We start from the raw sequence: 20,680 nt of genomic DNA, 5'->3' as shown, positions 1-20,680 counted from the left end.
AACACCAGCCTACCTTCTCCCCAAGGCTCCTGACCCCATTCCACACTATCCGGTCTCCAGGCCTTTGTTTAGGCTGTTCCCCCCACCAAGCACACCCTCTGTTCTTTTCTGCCCAGTCCAGTCCTCTCCACTCTGCAGCTCCCGTTCCATCTGCAGCCTGGACTTCCCAGTGACCTCCTACAGCGCCTGCCACCCCACCACCCCACCAGCCCCTGACCCTCCAGAACCCTCATGGGGCCCAGGGCCCAGAACTGTTGGTTACCTTGAAACAAAGCCAGGATGCTGAGTCTCCCATTGGATGCTTGACCCCACCCTCCCAGGCCCCTCTGAGAATTAAATGAGATGATTGGTCTGAAAGGACTTTGGTAGCAATGGTGGTTTAATAACTGAGACAATAATTGCTCCAATTTTCTGAGTCCCTAGTTCTAGTTCTGAGCCAGGCACTGTGCTAGGGACTTTCCATCCATATCTTCTCAAAGCAACCCTCCAGGGCTGGAAGTTTTCTTTTTCCCACTTTTCAATGAGGAAGAGGCTCAGAGAGGCCCTGCAACTCATCCGAGGTCACACAGCTCCTCAGTGGCAGTCTGGGGACTCCAAAGTCACTGTCCCTGACGATGGGGATGGGTTGTTATTTTTTGCCAGCCTGTTTCCGTCCCCCTCCCCCCTCTCCCCTCCCCTCCTGCCTGTTATCCTCTGCCTGGTGAGTCTGCATCATTATTAGGGCCCAGGGGGCCAATTAGGGAACCCCTCCCCCATTGGAGCACACTGAGGCAATCCCTACCCCAAGGGGGCCTCCCAGAGCCAAAGTTTTAATTAGCTATCACTGCTCTTCCTGAAACTCTGACCCACCCGCGGCTACACCAGCCCAGGCTGGCTTTGCAGCAGGAGGCAGTGCTGACACCCAACCTTCTGGGAGGGCGGTGTCGCTGGGCTCCTGTCCCACCTCAGCGCCCTCAGTCCACCTCAGCATTACCTGCTTTAATCCATTAAATGGGCTAATAAAATAATTAGATTGAGTCACTTAATCCACTAAATGGATTAAGCGAATTAATTTATTAAATGCCTTAAATAAATTAAATGAGTTAATATTTATGAAGCATTTAAAACAGCTTCCTGTACACAGTAAAGGTTATATAAGTGTTTGTTAAACGAAAAAAAAACACAAAAAAACAATCAAGTTGGCAGTGATGGGGAGCAAGGGGGACTCATTTGCCTTGGTCACCTGGCAATGCCAGGCAGCCCACGTGTGGGCTGTCAGCATCTGCAATGCTTGCAATCCTGCCCCTTTGCAATTTGGCCGAGTTTGGGGTGGGAGGACGGGACTGAACAGGTATTGAGAGGAGGCTGTCTGCCAGGTGCTGCAGTGAGCATCTTATACCTTGCCCAGTACCCTTACGAGGCAGGGATTATCATCCCATTCGACATAAGACAACCTAGGTTCAGAGAGGCAGTTGACGTGTCCAAGACCTTGCAACCGTTAAGAGGCAGGGCAGGATTTTTAACCCAGGATGGTGGGACTCCAAAGCCTAAGCCCTGCCCACTGGGAAATCTGAATCCTCGTGTTTCCCACCCCAGGCCACAGGGGGGCGGTTCAGTAAGGCCACAGGGCCACACCCCAGTCCCAGAGGGAAAGAAGTGCCCCTCTCTGCTCCCATTCAGCCCCCAGGAACCTGAGTGCAGGTGTTTGGACCCAGAGACTGCTTTCCTGGGGCAGGGCTGGGAGCCTAGTCTGAGGCCGCAGAGCTGAGGCTCAGTCCCCACCCCCACCTCCCAGGAGCACAGGCTCCTGATCATGACCCTGGCCTCAGCTGGCTTGGCTGTGAGCCGCCCTCCGCAGCAGCCACCGTGCCAGCCCTAAGCAAAGCCGAGCCTTCCTCGGACGCGGTTGCCTGGTAACCAGTCCTAAGTGACGGAAACCCAGCAGGCCACAAACAAGGGGGCAGCCCCAACCTCCCGGCCCAGACCCCACAGCCCCAGCCAGGCTTGGGAAGGCTTCGAGGGACAGTCCACCTGGCTTGCCTGCAGTTGGAGGAGAGGGTGCCCCCAGAACTGGAGGGCGAGGGGGGTGGGGACTGACAGGCAGGGCAAGGCGGAACTAGGTTGGCAGCCCCCCAAGACCTTTGAACTGGGGAGCAGGGGAAGGTGATTTCCAATGGAAACCAAGACCTGACCGAAGCAAGGATGGGTGGTGACAGCTGATTGGGCTGGAGTCAGGCTGTGGGCACGGGCCCCGCCCAAGCCCAAACCACCATCCTGGAAACAGCTGTGACTGCTCCGCCCAGGGCACAGAGGTGGGGGGAGGGGATCCCCAGAGAGAGGCCCTGGATGAGGAGAGGAAAGGAGGTGACTGGGGAGGCTGGCAGAGGTCCAGGCTCTGGCTAGAGGGAACAACCTCCTGCAACACTGAAGGGGGAATGCATCAGCTTTCCCCTTTTTCACAGGGGTTCCCCCTCCTCTTCTCATATCTCCAGCCCCAAGCTGGGAGCTTCCAAGGAAGGGGCTGTAGACAGCATGAGGCACGCAGGTGGAGCTCAGCCAGGTGTTTTTCCATCCTAGGGCTGGGGGAGGGTTGCTGGGGAGGGAGAAGTGGTGTCAAGACAAGCAGGAAGCCTGGTGTACAGACTGGATGGGGCTTCAGGAGACCAGGGTTCTCGGCCCACCTGTCTCAGATCTTGAGCATGTGGTTCCTCCTTTCTGGGCCTCAGTTTCCTCATGTTGAATTAGCGGCTGGAAGCAAGCTGTTGCTGGCCTGAAGTTTGGTATCATGGCTCCTAAGAGGCCGAGAAGGGGAGTGGAGGGGTTTTAGAGGAGATTCCAGAAGCAGAGGCTCCTTTCAGGGTCTCACCTTTGAGCCAAGCTGGGTTTTTCTGCCTTCCTTCCCTTTCAGATGTTGCAGTCCTCCTTTGCCCCATAGCCATGGACTGGGCTCACTGCTGTGCTCAGGCAGACCTTGCCCTGCCCTGGAGGGGGCTCCTCCCCAGGCTGGTAGGGAAACAAAGCTTGTAACCAAGGAGCCAGGGCTAGGATGGAGGCAAGTTCAGAATGCGATGGGACCTAGAAAGAGATGCCAAACCCAGCATGGATGTCAGGGAAGGCTTCCTGGAGGAGGGGGCCTGAGTTGAGTCTTAAAGGTCAACAGGAGTTACAAAAGAAAGAGCCAGACAAGCAGCCAGGACTGAGGGAGAGCATATTCCAAAGTGTGGAGGTGTAACCCAACAAGGAACTTTGGCCGGCTCCGGGGGCCTCGGTGGCAGGCCAGCCAGGGAAGGACATCAGGAGACAGGGAGGAGCCAGGCTCTGAAGGAGTGGGAAACTGGAACCTGAGGGCTAGGGAGTCATGGAAAGTTCCTAGCGGGGGGGTGATGGGGTGGGTCAGATGTGGGCATTAGAAAGACTTCTGGGGGTGTAAGGAGGGAATGTTCTCCATTGCTTCCAGTGACTGGGCTTTGGCACACGCCAGAAAGGGGAACAGTATCATCTGGTCCCCAATCCAAGGCCCAGCGGCTCTATTCCTTAGGCCTCTCTCTGGGTCCATCCATACACAATCACTCACCACACTGGGATGTTTGTGTCTCTCACTGGACTGGGAGAAGCACCTGGGTCCCATTCACTTTTGTACCCCCCAAACAAGCATAAGGCCTGGGAGCCTGCAAAATTTGGTGGAAAGATGGGAAGGAGGAAAGGAAAGTCAAGCCACCCTGGCTATTAATCAGTGTCCCCCACCCCCCAAATTGTGCATGGGCTTTTTTCCTACTTAATGGAAGGCAGATGCAGTCACCCAGAGGTGCCCAGTGAAAACCCATACCCCTTTCTTGACCTGTGGGATGTCCCTCTGAGCAACTCTGATTTTCTCTGGAGGTGGGGATGGGGATCCTCCTGAGTTTGGGAGACTCCCACTCCTTGCTTTCCCTGGCAGGGCCTCAGGCTACTGCCAACCGCAGGCCTCCCCTACAGAAAGAAGCTCTAGTTTGCCGGCACACATTTGGAAAGTGCCTCAGCTCACACTTGCCAGATACCATGGCCCTGCATCTCCCCCTCACCCCCCAGGTCCTAGCCGACCCAGACCCCTTAATATGCTCTGAGCCCAGGTTAATGCCCTGCACAGCCCAACCCTCAGGCTTTGCTAGCGGCAGTGGCAGAGGGTTCTTACCACCAGCTATGCCTGAGCCTTTCTGGGAAGGGCTTGGATCACAATTCCTGGGTGTGTTTTGGGGATGGGGATCCCAGTTTCTTCAATTCTTGGCTATGCAGGCTGATTAATCACATCCCTATCCTCTAGAGCTGCCACTGGTTGAGATCTTATTATATACTTAGCTGTGCACCCGGCGACTGACATAGCTAACTTGTTGGATCTCGCCATGAACCCTGGGACATGTTCTAATCATACCCATTTTACTGATGGACAAATTGAGGGGCTGAAGGGCTTGCCTAAGTTCACAGGACTCAGTTTGCTGTTTTTCGAACTTGTATCTTATAGGGTTGTTACAAGATGTAAATGAGACGTTATCGACGAAGTGGCAGGCAGAGGGACAGGCTCCAAGTAGGAGCTCCCGAAACACTGATTCCTTGCCCTGCCCATCCCCCAACACTGAGACACTCCTCTGCGGGGTGAGTGGTGGGGGGGATGAGGAAGTGGAGACAGCAGAGTGCAGCAGCAGGCAGTCTGGGCGACTCCTTGGAGTAGGCAGTGTCTACAGCAGGGACAGAAAGGATTGGGGAAGCAATGCTGTGTGTCTTAAGGAAGGTGCCACACTTCTCTGTTTCTCTGCCTGTAAATCAACTGTCAGTGCCGCCTCTGACTCCTCCAGGGTGTGTGGGAGCTCCTCTGAGGAAGGAAAGAGATTTGTAAATAGCAGGTGTGGTCTCCTTAGAGGGAGCAACATCGTTATTAATAACCACGTTGGTTACGAGCTGAGGTTCAGGGAGCTGACCTTTCACCGCGCCTTCCCAGGGAGCCAGTGGAAGCAATCAGTGCCCGGGTGGGGCGGCGCTGGAGTGCACGTGTCACTGTGGAGCCTGTACATACCTGGTGCCTCAAGTGGGTTTGGGTGTATTTGTGTGAAACCTCCCTTCCAGGCTTTTCTACCGCTACTTTTCTCTGTTAACTCCACCCAGGAAGCCCACGTAAAGACAGACTGAGCCCCTCTAGGCGGGTTTGCTCACACTGGTCCTTCCAGCTTCGGAACCCTTCCTCCTCTCCAAGAGCAAGGGCTAATAAAAACACGTGGGGACCCTCAAGCAGACACTTCGTATCTCTCCACAGCCTCTAGGACCTCTAGGGTAGAGAGGAAAAGGACAAATCCTTCTGGTACTCACAGTCAGCCCAATTTAGAGCTTTTTACTATTTACAAGCAATTTCCCACACTGATTTTTTTTTTTTTTTTTTTGACAATCACCACAATTTATAAGGCAGGTCTTACAGTTTCTATTTTGCAGATGAGGACATTGAGGCTCAGAGAGCTAGTTACAAAGTGGCTTCCAAATCCCCACAACCTGTGTCCTTTCTTTTGTAGTCCATGATGTAGGAAGGGAATGGACAAGGTGCTGATTAGGGGGGCTTCTGTCTTAGGAGGTGTCCCTGAATCAAGACAAGACTCAGTGGGGCCACAGAACTGGAAACTGGCCCATAGGGTCTCATCTTGGGTGCATCCAGGCCTGGGTGGGCCCCACTGGGGCTTAGAGGGCTTGGAGAGACCTCTGGGCCACCTGAGCCACACCACCTGAGAGTCCTGGACCTCAAGAGCTGAGAACACTGCCTTCCCCCCACCCCTCAATAGCAGAGGACTGGAGGAGTGGGTTCTGTGCTGGACAAGGGGGAGGAGAGGGCATAGCTGGTGAGGGATGAGAGTGGGAAGGAGCACATCTTTGGGCCTTTGTATCCACTGTGGTCATGTACTTTTCTGAAGCTAGGGTGTGGCAGCAGTAAGCTCCTCAGGCTGGGAGCCAGGAACTTGGGTCCTTGCCCCAGCCTGCTGTGTGACCTTGGAGAAATTCTAGCCCTCTCTGAGTCTCTGTTCCAAGCTCCATTTCTAAGGTAATTCCAGCCGTAAACAAGATGATAGATAACCCTCACCCCCACCCCGCGCATGTCCCTTTCCCTCCCTTCTCCCAGGTGACATCCATTTCCTTCTCCTGTTCCTACCTGCAGTGTCTAGCCCCTCCCCCTCAGCTCCAGCTGCTCCAGCTGCTTCCTAGTTTTTGGAAGCTGTGTCCTCAGTCCTTCTCTGCCCTCTGACCCAGGGAGCCCTGACTTTTGGGGTCTGAGCAGAAGACCCCATGAATGGTTTTGCCCCATGAATTTGCTCTGAGCTTTGGCATTTCCTCCTGCTCCCTGCCCCCTCTCCCCCCACCTGTCCCCAGTCCTCTAGCAGTCCAGGAACCGTGGGGGACCAGTTTTCTTCAGAGAAGGTAGCAGCACAGCGGGAGCTGTAATCCAAAATCAGATGGCCCAGAGGTGGCAACAGACACAGCCCTTCCAGCCCTCTAGCCCCTCTCCCTGTGCAACCCATCTATTCCTGGCTGGAAAAGTCCCAACCCCTGCCCACCTCCCAGGCTACACATGCTCAGGCCTGTCTTACTGAGGGAGACGTGCCAAAAAGGTTCAGAGATAGCCACCAAGGCCTTAGCAAACCCCTGGCATCCTCCCTCCTTGCCCACTCTAGGGACGGGAAGATCACCCCTTCCTCAGAGAGCTGTGGTGCCCTAAGGGGAGGTTGAGATACACTTGCCTCGAATTTGCCCTCACTGGTTGCACAGAACGAAAGGACAGAACTAAGAATCTCTTCTCCAGGCTCCTAATGCAACTAGCACAGGCCAAGGGAGAGAAGGCACCACCGTGTACCAGACATTTTTACATACTACCTCTTCTAAGCCTTACAACACCACCTCTATGAAGGAGATATGATTCCAGTCCTACAAATTAGCAAACTGAAGCTCGGCGAGGTCAAGCGGCATGTACAAGGTCACATAACTAGGAAATGGCAAAGAATGAATGATCTCAGGGAATGGCTGAATGAGGGCATTTGACGGTTCCGCCGAGCGCTGGTTCGCGAAGTGTGGAGGGTGCAGACAGTGCGCAGCGCCCGCGGCCGGGTCCTTGGAGAGCTGACCCCACGCAGACCCTCTGCACCCCTGGGCCCCGGCAGCGCAGGCTCCCAGAGGCGCGGCCGGGCTCTGCCCCTACCCCGCGGACCGCCCCGCCCCCGCCCCGCCCCCAGCTCGCCCCGCCCGGGACCGCAGACGGCGCTCGGCGGCGGCGCGAACGGCAGCGAGGAGGGCGGCTCCGGACTCGGTGTTCACCGCGACTTCCCGCGCGGGGCCCGGCCCGACAAGGGCCCGTAATCTCGGTGACGCCAAAGGATGCAGCTCCGGGTAGCAGCAGTGGGGAGCTGGGCGTCCTGCAGGTAGGAGCTTGTCTGCTCGGCGGGCGCGGAAACTTGGGCCGAGTTTGCGGGCGGCGCGTGGAGAGGGGGGTGGGTGGTGCTGTCCCAGGGCGCCTCTACTGGCCGGCCCGGGTATGGAGCGCGCCAGGCCTGGGCCGAGATGGTGCCGCTCTGGCTGCTCGGGCCCCCGGGCGGGCGGACTACAGGACTGGGATCACGCCGCTGCGCCGACCTTCCCCAGGCTTCGAGGCTCCCGGGGCCTGACAGCGCTCCGGAGTTCCGGCGGGGATCGGGCGCCTGATCTGGCAGCGGCGCGGGGCAGACTAGAAGGCGCTCAAGCCCAGCCCCCGCGCCTCCAGCGGGGCCCGGCTCACGTGGACTGCCGGGCCGGCGGAGGGGGAGGGGGGCCGAGCCTGGGGGCGGCGGGCGCTGAGGCGCCGCGGGGCTCTGGACGCGCCCTGCTGGGGACGGGACGGCCCTGCAGTTTCCTCGCCACCGCTTGACTCATCCTCTGGCCGCAGCCCAGGCTGGCGGGATTGCCTCGAGGCGCTAGCTGCCTGGATTCTGCTGCCGGGCCGCCCCCTGCCCCGAGACCTCCAGCCGCCTTGCGGGAGTCAGTCGGCGGGGCTCGGTACGCGGGCCTGCCTGCGTGCACGCGTGTGCCCGCCGCCCGGGGCCCGCACGAGGGAAAAGCGCAGTACTGGAGGGGCGTGTATGTAGATGTGGGCCATGGGCGTACGTGCTGGCACGAGTTTGCATGCGTGGCGGCGGCCTCTGTGTAAACCTGCCTGGGTGCACGTGCGCTCCAGCGCCGCGGGACCGGGCGTGGGGGCACCGGAAGCCAGCGAGGTCAGGTGCGGGGAGGCATCCCCAAAGCGAGGTCGACTGTGGGCTGAGACCACAGTTGCTGGGCCAGGGTGGGGGGAGGGGAAGGTCGCTCCGGTGAACCTTCCTCTTCCACTAGCGACCCATTTCCCTCCTCTGGAGACTGGGACCTGCCCTAGGTTGGGTTGTTGTAGCCCCTGGAGGACCAAGGGGGAAGTGAGAACACTGCCAAGGGAGCTTGATCCAGCCCTCCGAGGGAGCCCAGATGTTGCTGGCCATCTCTCTCTTCTTCCTGGTCTTTCCTCTGTCTATCCTGAGGCCCCGAGGAGGTGGACGCGGCAATTGGACCACAGAGCTGTTCATAGGGCAGGAGTGGCAGGAGTGGCAAAGCGGAGGTGGGCTCTCCTGCCCTGGGGCCTTTCCTGCTCCCAGCTCTTTCTGGCTTCCCCTATATTGTGTTAGAGAAGGAGCCATCTACATCTTGGTCTACTTCCTTGAATGGGGAAGGACTTCACTTGGGGGAATGTGTCCTGGGCTCTCCATCCCCTACTGGCAGGAAGTAAGCCCCCCCCCCCCCCCCCCCGTACTCCTCATAGTCTAACGCTGGCTCCCTGGAGCCCCCATCCCTCCCACAAAGACTCTTGAGGCAGAGTCCCTATGGGGGTCTCAGAAAGTCTCCAGGGCAAAGGGCACGTGTGGGGCGGAGCCCAGGGGAGGTGGTCTCCTGAGGCTGGGGGTGGGAATGGAGCAAGCTCCATCTGGGAGGTGAGACTGGAGCCGGCAGTTAATTAATCCAGAGCTCCCTAAGGGCAGAGGGGAAGCTTAGCACACCCAAAACCATACAACCCCTTCTTGGCCAGCTGCTGTGGAGCAGGGTGGGGGTCTTTCTGCTCTGGGATGGAGATCTCTGTCACTACAGGGCACTGCCAGTGGTACCTTTGCCTGTACCCCACTGCCCCTCCCCCCACCTTCCTGGGTGCATCCCCTTCTCCAGACTGGTCCGAGGTATCTGTTCTGGGCCAGCATTCTCTTTGAAACTCCTGTCTGGCTTCTTTGGCACAGTCAGGCTGGGGTGGGGGTGTGCATTGACCGCCGTCCTGTCCTTGGCTTTTCCTGTCCCCAAAATGTGCTGCTCCAACTCGGAGCCCCTGTCATTGGCTACCAACCAGACAGAAGGGAGGAGAAGCCTGGGAGTGGGGGCTGGTTCTTGCTGGTTGGTGACGGAAACCTGTGGCACCTGGCCCTTGACCTAGTCGCAGCAAGAGTGCTCTGATTCATCCTTCCTAAGCCGCCTGGGGTTTGGGGGAGCAGAGACACACACACCCCAACCAACCTGCACAGCTGTCCCTTGTGCTGTGCTGCCCTCTCGTGCCTTGGAATAACCTGGGGCCTGAGGGCTGTGGGTGGTCACTGGCTCGCTCCCCTACCCCTTGTGGGACCTTCCTGCCGGTGCCACAGCACCATCTGCTGGACAGACTTGGCCCTACTGCTGGAGGGGCGGAGCTGGGGTTGGAGGGGGCGTGGCTTATAGGAACCCACCCAGCCACCTCTCCTGGGGACTGCCTTCCCAGCAAAGCTCCAATATTCCAGGTGTTGGCCAGGCCTGGGAATCTGGGTTGGAGGTCTAGTCCTTCCATTTTAATAAGACTACCAGGTCAGAAATTGAGACTCAGCACATCACCAGAAATCTGTGAATTTATAGGCAATCCCCAGCTTCCACAGAGTGGCTGCATGAACATCTTTGAGATCCCAGTGGCATCTTCGAATAGGAGCTTGCAGTGAAAGGCAAGAGGCCTGTTTGCCATCTCATCTCTTTCCAGAGTGACTTAGGAGCCTCCAGTGGGTCTCCTCATCTTTACCTGCAGAGGAGGGAGAGCTGAGCCCAGTGATCCACAGACTGCTCTGCAAAGGCAGAAACCCCAAGGAAGGGGGCTCAGGAATCATGGGGGGAAATTGAACAGGAGGGACTCTTGGAGTGAGGGTGGGGTTATGTGTAGTCTTGCTGCACAGGAATTCATTAAAGGGTTCTGCAGCTTCAAAGAGGAAAAAGTTAGAAACCTCTATATTACACAGCTCATGCATTCATTTGTTCATACGGTCTCGTGCATTCATCCATTTAGACAGTCTTAATTGAGCATCTACTAAGTGCTAAGCTCTTGGGTGTTGGCAGTGAGCCTAAGGCCTATATTTTGACAGCACCTGCTTCTCTCCCTGCCTCTCAGGTCAGCAGCCAAGTAGCAGGGGCCCAGGAGGGCTTGAAGCCTTCTCAGTGATGGCAGAGAAGCGGCCCCTGGAGACCCTGGGCCCTGTGATGTACGGCAAGCTGCCCCGCGTCGAGGCAGACTCGGGGCCCGGACACAGCCTGCCCCCTTCTGCTGGCGACCAGGACCACTGCAGCTACAAGGGCTCCTACTTCTCCTGCCCCCTTGGTGCTCCCAAGGCAGAGTCTGAGCGGCTGGCATCCTGGACTCCATATCCACCCTTGTACCCCACCAGCATGGCAGGAACACCCCTCCGTGCAGACAACCTATTGCCCAACTGCCTGCTCTACCGCCCGCCAGCAGAGGGCTCGGGGAAGGTGCAGGACTCCAGCCCTGTTGAGCTCCTGCCCTTCAATCCCCGGGCTCATTCCTACCCAGGCCCACCACTGGCAGCACCCAAACCTGTCTACCGCAGCCCTCTGTGCTATGGGCTCTCAACTTGCCTGGGAGAAGGGGCAGTGAAGAGGCCGCTGGATGTTGACTGGTCACTGGTGACTGCGCCCCTGCTGCCTCTGACTGACCCTCCCTGTTCTCTGGCCCCGGCTTCTAACAAGGGCCAGTCCCTGGATGCCCCCTTCTTGCGTGGGGTGCCATCTGGGGGATCTGGCAAAGACCCCTCGGTGAGCTTCTCCCCATGCCAGGCATTCTTGGAGAAGTATCGGACCATCCACAGTACGGGTTTTCTAGCCTCTAAGTGTGCAGGTCCTTACTCTGGGGACCCTAAGACAATACCCGAGGGTCCCCCCAGCCCTTGGACCCAGCTGGCCCAACCCTTGGGACCAGCCTGCCAGGAAGCAGTGCCTGCCCCCTACCCGTTGCTGCACCCTCCACAGGTCCTGCCTTGCCCTCCAGCCTGTCGCCACCCAGAGAAGCAGGGCAGCTACAGCTCAGGGTTCCCACTGCAGCCTCTGGGGACCCACAAGGGGGCAGGGTACCCAGCTGGTGGGCTGGGCAGCCCTTACCTGAGGCAGCAGCAGGCAGCCCAGACACCCTGTGTGCCCCCAGTGGGGCTGGACGCCTATTCCTACCCCTCTGCCCCCCTCCCGGCACCCTCACCAGGCCTCAAGCTGGAACCGCCTCTCGCTCCACGGTGCCCACTGGACTTTGCCCCCCAAGCGCTGGGCTTCCCTCATGCCCGGGATGACCTCTCTCTCTACGGAACATCCCCGGGGCTTGGAGGAACGCCACCTTCCCAGGACAGCATGCGGGTGGTGCCACAGCCCAGTGCCTTCCAGCGGGCCTGCCAGCCCATGCCTGCCAGCCAGCCGTGCTTGCAGCCTGCACGGCCTGCAGAGGAACCGGTGCAGGAAACTGAGAAGACATGGCTGCCTAGCTGCAGGAAAGAGCAGCCCCGGCCCTTGCCTGACAAGCACCCTGGGGCGCCCATTGTCATCCGAGACAGTCCAGTTCCCCATACTCCACCTGCACCCCCACCCTGTGCCCAGGAGCCCCAGTCCCTTCAGAAGGAGGATGCAAGGCCACCCAGCTCTCCACCCATGCCTGTCATCGACAATGTCTTCAGCCTGGCCCCCTACCGTGACTATCTGGATGTACAGGTACCGGACGCCGCGTCTGAGCCAGCCCCAGCTACCAGTGAGAGCCAAGGCAAAGATTGCAGGGGGACCCTGCCTGCCCAGGAGGCTCCCTCGAGGGCACACTGCTCACGAAGGGAGGAGGTAGCACTGGACTTGAGTGTGAAGAAGCCCATGGCAGAGGCTCCCCCCCTCAAGGTCTCTAGTCCTATGATGCATGCCAAGCCCACTGCAGCCATGGATGTGCCAGGCATGGGGAACACCGTCTTGGAGTTACCGGGTTTGGAGAACACAGTCTTGGATGTGCCAGGCCTGAAAAAGATAGGCACGGAAACACCAGGGCCGTCTGAGGTGCCGGTGACCACAGAGGCCACACCAAGGACCAACTTCCACAGCTCTGTGGCCTTCATGTTCCGAAAATTCAAGATCATCCGGCCAGCACCTTTGCCTGCAACTGTGGTCCAATCCACGCCCACCTCAGCTGCTGACCCAGCACAGCCTGCACCTAACCCCCCATCTGTGCCCATCGGACTGCAAATTATCAGCCAGCCCTTGCCCATGGCATGCTTCAACCTGGCAGTGCACAGCCCTCCAGCCTTAGCTGCGCCCTCCCCTGCTCCTGCTCCCGCTTCTACTCCAGCCCCGACGGACTCCTCCGAGCAACACTTTGCAGGCCTGCACGCATCCCTGTGTGATGCCATCTCGGGCTCGGTGGCCCATTCTCCACCTGAGAAGCTGCGGGAATGGCTTGAGACGGCTGGGCCTTGGGGCCAGGCTGCTTGGCAGGACTGCCAGGGAGTGCAGGGGCTGTTGGGCAAGCTGCTGTCACAGCTGCAGAGCTTTCTGTGCACGCAGCAGTGCCCTTTCCCCCATGTGGTGCGGGCCGGCGCCATCTTCGTGCCCATCCACCTGGTGAAGGAACGGCTCTTCCCGCGGCTGCCACCCGCGTCCGTGGACCACGTGCTGCAGGAGCATCGCGTGGAGCTGCGGCCCACCACGCTGTCGGAGGAGCGGGTACTGCGGGACCGTGCCCTGCACGGCTGCACCTCGCGCATGCTCAAGCTGCTGGCCCTGCGCCAGCTGCCCGACATCTACCCCGACCTGCTGGGCCTGCAGTGGCGTGACTGTGTGCGCCGCCAGCTGGGTGAGCATGCGGCGGCCCCAGTAGCCACCGGAGCTGTGTGAGTGGGTGCCGGGGAAGTTGGAGGGTGCTGAGTTATTCCTGGGTCCTGGACCTCCTGCCAGGGGTGGGGACTGGTCTTCCGTGGTGGGTTCTGTGGCCCCTCGCCTCTCTGCACCTTCCAGGCACCCTTGCCAGCCTTCATTGCCTCCTTTGTAGGGACTGCTCCGTCCCCTTGGAAACTTTCTTGGCCTTTCTTGGGTGTGGCGTCTTCCTGGATTTCTTCCTCCTGCTCTGCTTGTGCCTTCTCCTCTGGTTCCTGGGGCTTTGATCAGGCCCTGTTTTCTTTTGGAGATTGTTCGTCCCCTGTGTCTGTGTTCCTTCTGCTTTTCTGAGCTCTGGTCCCGAATAACCAACTGGCCCACCTGTGTGTCTGTCAGACACCTCACTCATCCCAACCACACACCCCTGAGCTTTCCCCTGAGCTCCCTTCCCATCCTGGTCCATTGCATCTCAGTGGAAAAGAACTACCATTCACCCAGCTCCACATGCCTCGGATCCGGGAGGGCCCCCACCCTCCCATCCCAAACACTGTTGCCTCCTGGGTGTATTTTTTCAGCTCTTCTTGACCTTTACATACACAAAAGTATACCCAAAAGCCAAGTAGTGGGTTGCTTTTCCTCCACTAAATGATGTCTGTGTTATTCTCCAACGTGCTTTATGTCCTGGAGACACCTGTGCGTCAGCCAGGCAGCTCGGCCTCGCTCTCGGGAGCCGCTGTGCACTGCTGTCTGGCATGCAGACTGCTGGGCCAGGACTCTGGTATTGGTGAGAGATACCGGGTGTGGTTTCTGTCCTCCCTCTTCAGGACACCTGCTATTGAAGCCCTCAACCCCCTTGGTGGTCTCATCCTCATGGTGCCCACCGCCCAGCTTTCCCACCACCCGGCCTTTGTCCTTTTGAGGCTCTTTCTCTGCAGGAAGTGCTCCTGGTCCCATCTCCGTCCCAGCATCCTTGCCCTGGGCTCTTACCTGGTTAAGGCTCAGGTGGGGGTGAGAAGGGGCCCAAGGCAGTGAGTGCAGATGTGGAGCTTGGGCTGGGGGCTGGGGGCTGGGTGACCAGCTCTCCTGACCTCTGAACACTTATGATGTATCTTATTGGGGGGGGGGGGGGCAAGAGCATGTTCAATTCCCAAGTGAGAAATAGTGTGGGTAGGTGCCAGGCATCACTGAGAGGCCTCCAGCCCAACCCTTTCCTTGTATAGATGGGGTCAAGGCCATCTCTCGAGTGGTAGGGCCTAGGCACTCCATGGTCCCCTCCTGCTCTGATGGAGCCTGCAAGAGTCTGGGGTCTGGTAAGGGAGTGACTGGGGCCAGGCTTTCTGCCACTGTCTGGAGTTGGGTATCCCTGTCCCCATTGCTCCCTGAGCTCTGGTTCCTACCCCTGTGTGTGGGAGGCCACCCTTCTATGGGTGCCCCAGTTATCCCCACCTTTGTCTCCTATGGGATCCTGTGCTCCACTAGCAGCCTCCGTCTGAGTAGTGTGCTCCTAGTTGGGAGCCCCAGCCCTTTCCTACAACTTCCTCCCTCCGGGCATTTCGGGCAGCTCTGGGGGTGCTGTAGCAGAGAGATGATGGCTGTTTCCTTTCAGGCTGGGCCCTCTTGCTCCATGCCTCGGTTTCCCCATCTGTACAATAGGGGTTTGGATAGCCTGTCTTGAGCAGTGATTCTTTCCCTACCCGCCCTCGTCACGTAGAGTCCTTTTGTCACTCGAGACACGTCTCTGGCTTGGATGTTCTGGCCTATGGGCCTATGCGGGGAAGGGCCTTGATAGCTGTGACCCTGCTGGTGCCTTCCTGACCTGGGGCACACGGCACCACCGGTGTGGGTGGCTTTGAAGGCCAGGACGTGGAACCTGAGGGTGTGTGGGGCCTGCATCCTGATGGCGTGTTCATTTTCCAGGTGACTTTGACTCTGAAGTTGGAACCATGCCCCCCTCAGAACCTACCGTGGCCAGAGATGAGCCAGAGAGCCTGGTCCTGGCTCGGAAGTCACCGGCCCCCAAGACCAAGAAGCCGGGGAGGAAGCCACCAACCCCTGGCCCGGAGAAGGCAGAGGCAGCTGCTGGGGGAGGGTCCCATGGTGCCTCACCGCCCCTCGCTGCCAGCCCACCCGGCCCCACCCTGAGGGCCCGCTTCCGCAGCTTGCTGGAGACTGCCTGGCTCAATGGCCTGGCTCTGCCCACTTGGGGCCACAAGGCCTCTGGACCGGACCGGCCCCCGCCCCACCCACAGCTGTTGGGGGGCCAGGACCACCACCTGTAGCACTGACCGCTGCTGTCTGGGGGCCACTCTCCAGGGTTGGGATGGACATGCCCTTGCGGTTTCCCAGCTCCCACCCTGTGGCCCCCCCAGGCTGGGCTCAGAGCCTGGAACTTAGGATCTTTATTAGAAAGGACTTCTTCCTGTTTCTTCCTAAGAGAAAATGTGTAGGCTTTGGAGCCTGGCAGACTTGGCCTTGAGTCTTGGCTCCTCTGTTCTTTTCTGTGTGACCTGGGTAAGTCATTCCCCCTCTCTAGAGTCCTAGATTCCCTGTTTGTAAAATAGGACAACACAGCCTACCTCACAGGGTTGTGGGGATGACTGATGCACACCCAGGACGCTCTGGCCTCTGCTCCTTCCCGGGACGGGGGCCTTTCTCTCGGCCGGGGCCTGGAGTGTGAGGCTGAGGCCCGCAGAATTTTCCGTAGAAAGTCTTTTCATGTCCTAGGACTTGGTTGTCTTATAGTGGGACATTGTATGGTGTAGGTCACCCACACACAAACACTTTCTGGAGTCGCAGCCCCTGTATTTGGGGTTGGGCCCTAACCCCCAGCCTGGAGCTCCCAGGTGGCTGGGTGTTGCCCCTTCGCCCATCCCTGCTGCTGGTGCAGAGGTACACCCTTGTTCTGGGCCTGCTACTCCCACCCGCTGGGGGGCCCCAGATTGAGGTCAGTGAGTTCCCTGAGCTTACCTCCAGCCTCATGCGTTATCCCATGGAAGTTGTATGTTTTTTGGAAGCCAAGCAGCTGTGGGGACTCGGACTGGACGGGGCAGGCTGAATGGCAACTCAGTCCCAGGAGGCCTCTGAAGATGTGGACTGGGGACACTGGCACTTCCCAAACCAGAGTCCACCAGCCTGGCCTGTTGCAGGCTTCCCTCCCAGCAGTCTGCCGAACTGAGCCAGAGGCTGGCAAGCTTGGCTCTTTGGCCTATTTAATGTTTTCTAAGAAGGCCGCAGGCCCTGGAGGCAGGCCATTAAAGCATCTGGGTTGTTTTTGAAATGGGCCTGGGCCATGTGTGTGTTGAGGTGGGAGCTTTGGATGATGGGGTTATCCTCACTGTGTCCCCAGCCCCTTGCTCACAGGCTGTAGCTCTCCTTGCTCCCCGCCCAGAGGGGAACTGGGGATCGCCAGCACAATTGTCCCCCTGGTTCCAGGCATGTAGGCCCTCATCACGTTCACCCTGGATGGCCATGTCTCTGCTCAGGGAAAGCCCCTCCTCCTCGGACTCCCGTGGGTCTGCAGCCCTCTGCGCAGGGAGAAATGCTGGTCACCAGACCTCAGCACATGCTCCTGTCCCAGGGCCAGGGATGGTGCCCACCCAGGTCTAGGTAGAACTGGCACCCCCTAATTCAGCACAGCTAGGGGCAGGGAGGTGGGATGGGATGGGGTGCCTGGGCCCACCCTCCAGAGATCCCACCCCTGCTGGGCTCTACTCCCCCAGAGGTCCTCAGGGCTCCTGAGGCGGCTTCCTAGAGGGTTTATCAGGCTTGCCTGGTGTGGGTCCTCATGTTTGTGGCTGCTTACTGAACCCTGCTCAGCTCTGTCCCATACCACTGGACAGCTGGGGCCTGGCCTTCACTGGGCCAGGATTTGGAGTGGTCCCATGCCATCCGTGTGCACTCTGCTCACACACACCTCAGGAGTTCCCTGGCCTGTGGTGGGGAGGGGCCAGGAGACAGGAGCTGCAGCACATGGGGGTCACTGCAGTGATAGCCGGCGGGGGGGGGGGGGGGGGGCCGGGGGCTGTGGGAGCTCCGGAGGGGTCTAGCCTGGCCTGGGGGTGGGGACATCCTAGGGTCCCAGAAGAGGTGGTGCCTGAACTGGGCCCTGAAGACAAGTAGAGAGAAACTAGGTGTGAGTGTGAGTGGTTTGAGTAAAGGGAGCAGTGTGTGCAAAGGCTCAAAGGCATAGTTGGAAAAGGGAGTGGGTGTGGCTGGGGTGCAGGACCCAACACATTCAGTGCCAACTCACTAAATCCCCCAGCCTGGATATGAGGGGGTCTGGCCCATGCAGTCTACAGAAAACACATGGAGGGAGCTTGGATCACTTGAGGCTGCTTTGTGGGGTTCTCCAAGTCCTAGCCTCCCCAGGTCCTGGGCAGCTTGCCAGCGCCTCTGCAGCCTCCTCAGCATCCGAAGGACTCACCTGTTTGCTTCCGCATCGGCTGGGTCTTTGCACCATGTCAGGCATATAAATCTTGCTGGTGGTTACAGGGCCAGGGTCTAAGGCCCGGGAGAGGGCAGAGGACCTGTAGGGTGCAGAGGCCAGTTTGGGGGTGACTGGGCTGGGCCCCATGAGACAGCACTGCCCTAGGAGGTCCAGTCTGAGGGGGTGAGGGTGGGGCAACAGGAGCAGGACTCCTAGTCTGAGGGTCACAGTGTATCCTACCGTGGCTGCCACCCCTCACAATTTTGCACAAAACCTGTTCCATTCTTTGGTAGGAGCATTGGTGGCTGGGAGCTGAGGGTAAGGGAGGTGGGGGGCAGGGGTGGGGGTTGGGGGTGCTGAACATGCTGGGTCCCCCCACACCATCGAGGACACCAGAGCAGGGCCCACCTCCACCCTATTGAATGTGACTCTCCTGACCCCACAGTGCCCCGTAACTGTCTGAGGCTCCTGGGTTGGACCCAGCAGAGCTTCTCAATCACCTGGTAAAGTTTCCTGGGCCCCACCAAGGGCAATTGCAGGCAGAGCTCCAGAATCTGGTTTTAATCAACCCCCGAAGGTGATTTCTGAGTCAGGTGTCCAGGAATCACACTTTGAGTAACACCGACTACCAACTCGTACCCCCTTGGGTGACAGATGAAGAAACTGAGGCCCAAGAACTTGCTGATGGGTCACATCAAGTCGAGCCGTGTCAAGACCCGGCCAGGCAGGGCTCTACCCCTCTGCTCTTGCCCCACCCCCGCCCCATCCCCTCCTGGCCTAGCCCAGACCTGCCTTGACTGAGCCTTTCCGTCCCAGGTGTCCTGGCTGAGTTAGTAAGAGGAGGTCGCTCAGGTGAGGTGCTGCCTCCTCGGCGTTCCACCTGGCGCCTCAGCCCAGTGCAAAAGGCCGAGGGCCCGGCCAGCTGGCTTTACTGACAGGAGGTAAGCCTGAGGAGGTGAGTGAAGCCAGGAGGGGCTGCTCTGTCTTGTGAGCTGTTGTCTTGGGAGAAGGGAGAAGAGTTTGGTCCCCAGAGTAGGGCTGCATTTGGGTGAGGTTATCAAGAACCCCCTCCCCCTGGTGACCTCCAGGTGCTTCCTTCCCTGGCTTGTGTTCACTCAGAGGGTTGAGCCGGATCTCCTTCCCACCCCACCCAGCCCAGGGGAAACGGAGCAGAGAAGCCCACCACTGACCTGACTGACCCCACAGTTCTGCTGGAGATGGGAGGGGTGTCTCAATCCCCTAGGCCGGCCCCCAGCGGAACCTGCTACCCCTTCAGGTCCAGCCCCTACCGAGAGGAAGCCTCAGGCGGGCATGAGTGTGAGGAAGGCTGCAGGGGCACTGTCAGCGGGCACCGGGCCTGGCTGTTGGCTGTTGGCTGTTGTCCGTGTGTTCTCTGGACCTCTTTCTTGGGCAGCTCTCCCAGCTCCCACCCCCAGCCCAGTGCAACCCTTCTTGGTACCCCCGCCCCGTATCTGAGGAGAGAATGGTCCCAGGCAGGGGCAGGAGCTCTCCTTGGCTGGACGTGAGCACCTGGAAGGGACTGGGGTTGGTGGGCTCCCGGGGCACACTGGCTGCTGCCTCTATGGGAACCCCAACCCTAGGCCTTTTAGCCACAGCCCACCCAGGTGCCTGCGTCGGTGGAGGTACCCACAGCACCTGCACCAGACACCTCAGCCAGGTCTGGTCACTGCCTCCAGTGCCCCTGCCCCTGTCCTTGAGGGACACAGCTCCTGCCCCTGTTCTCCTTGGGGCTGTGAGAACCTCCTGGGAAGGGGGGTTGAGCTCCTCAGCCTCTTGGAAGGATATCCAGAGGCCTCTCCTCTGCTTACCAGCCCAGGCAGGGGCTTTTCTGCTTCTTTCCCCACCAGTCACCTGACACAGGCACCTGCTGACGTCTTTCCTTCTCAGATTGAGGGGATGGGGCCAGGACAGGTCCCTCTCTAAGTCTTAATTGTAGTCCCAAGGTCCTCTCCCACCTATAGTTTAGTGCTTGGAACCCCAAGCTTGGGGACCAGTTCTCCTCAAACCCTACAAACCTCCCAGACTGAAGACTTCCCTGTCAGAGGGACTGAGGGTTCAGCTTGGGGTCCCACAGATCAGGAGCTGGGGGTTTCTACCTGCAGAAACCTTGCCTCTTTCCCTTTCAGTGTCCTCAACCAGGCCCAGGCTCCCACCTGCCTTGAGCAGACAGGCTGCAGCCTTTACACAGGGAGGCCTGGGCTCTCTAACAGACCTGGGGCCCCCGCCTGCCTTCCCACAAAACTTGGCACCTGCCCTGTGCAGGAGACCCAGGGCAGTCCTGTTGGGTTTTCATTGCCACCCCTCCACTTGCCACCTCCTGACCCTGCAGACATACCTGGACCCCAGCTTCCAGTGGCCAGGCCTTCCTCAGCCCTGCATACTGCCACCCTGACATCTCTGAGCTCAGTGGCAGCAAAGGTCCCCGGCACTGAGAGGGCTGGTCCTTAGCAGATCTGCTGGGTGCTTCCCAAGGCTGCCTTCCAGCCCAGTGAGCATCCCAGGCACCCAGCTGCTGGGATCCCAGTCCAGCTTGGGGACGCCTTCTAGAGCTGTGAGTGCCTCAGGCCCTTGGCTACCACTGCCTGTCCCATCTGAAGCTGGCTTAGATCCCTCCACTGGTCTCCTGGGCACCTCTGGCCCCAAGGCCCTAGCAGCCTGGTCTCCTCTGGAGTTCTTTGGGCTGGTGGGGCCCCCTGCTTCTCAGCTGCTGCCCCACTCTACACACCAGGCTTGTTTCTGTGCACCCCATCAGGTAGCCTCATTCTCTTGTGGCCCCAGGCCCACCCCTCTGATATGGACCCTGAACTCCAGCAGGGCCCATCCCTGCAGAGGAGGTGACCAAGGCTTCTGCAACAGTTGTTCTCATGCTAGCCCCTCTCCCAGGGACTTCTCTGGAGCCTGGTGCCATGGACCTCAGAGAGGCACAGCTTAGTCCCCTTCCGCTTCACCATGGGGGACTCTGTGTCCACTAAAGCCCCTGACTGCCGGGGCACCCACCCCACGGCTTCAGACCAACCCAGACCCACAGCCCCCTTCTTTCTGCCTACTGGCCCTTCCACAGCCTAGTCA

The 20,680-nt window shown here is 59.1% G+C and overlaps 1 protein-coding gene across 3 annotated transcripts; it reads left to right on the top strand.

Annotated features, from left to right (window-relative positions):
- Positions 1-7,253: 7,253 nt before the first annotated feature.
- On the top strand, positions 7,254-16,441 carry C4H15orf39 (chromosome 4 C15orf39 homolog). Of its 3 annotated transcripts, none has more exons than XM_037833383.1 (3): positions 7,254-7,403; positions 10,430-13,144; positions 15,082-16,441. In XM_037833383.1, the coding sequence occupies exons 2-3, from the start codon at positions 10,480-10,482 to the stop codon at positions 15,441-15,443; spliced, it is 3,027 nt and encodes a 1,008-aa protein (XP_037689311.1). In that variant the 5' UTR covers positions 7,254-7,403; positions 10,430-10,479; the 3' UTR covers positions 15,444-16,441. The 3 variants fall into 3 exon arrangements, with proteins under 3 accessions (XP_037689311.1, XP_037689313.1, XP_037689312.1); XM_037833385.1 differs by having other exon boundaries at positions 10,430-13,181; positions 15,082-15,219; XM_037833384.1 differs by lacking the exon at positions 7,254-7,403 and adding an exon at positions 7,826-8,013.
- The last annotated feature ends 4,239 nt before the right edge of the window (positions 16,442-20,680 follow it).

The sequence above is a fragment of the Choloepus didactylus genome, chromosome 4 (assembly GCF_015220235.1).
Source record: "Choloepus didactylus isolate mChoDid1 chromosome 4, mChoDid1.pri, whole genome shotgun sequence".
Lineage (NCBI taxonomy): Eukaryota > Metazoa > Chordata > Mammalia > Pilosa > Megalonychidae > Choloepus > Choloepus didactylus.
The sequence above is the reverse complement of the archived record's forward strand: the minus strand, read 5'-3'. Positions and strand labels throughout refer to the sequence as shown.

What these genes read in the sequence shown, in the direction of transcription:
- C4H15orf39 (XM_037833383.1), top strand. Translation starts at nt 10,480, where the DNA reads ATGGCAGAGAAGCGGCCCCTGGAGACCCTGGGCCCTGTGATGTACGGC. An exon ending in CTGTGTGCGCCGCCAGCTGG is followed by an intron (nt 13,145 to 15,081) that starts GTGAGCATGCGG and finishes TTCATTTTCCAG; the next exon opens with GTGACTTTGACTCTGAAGTT.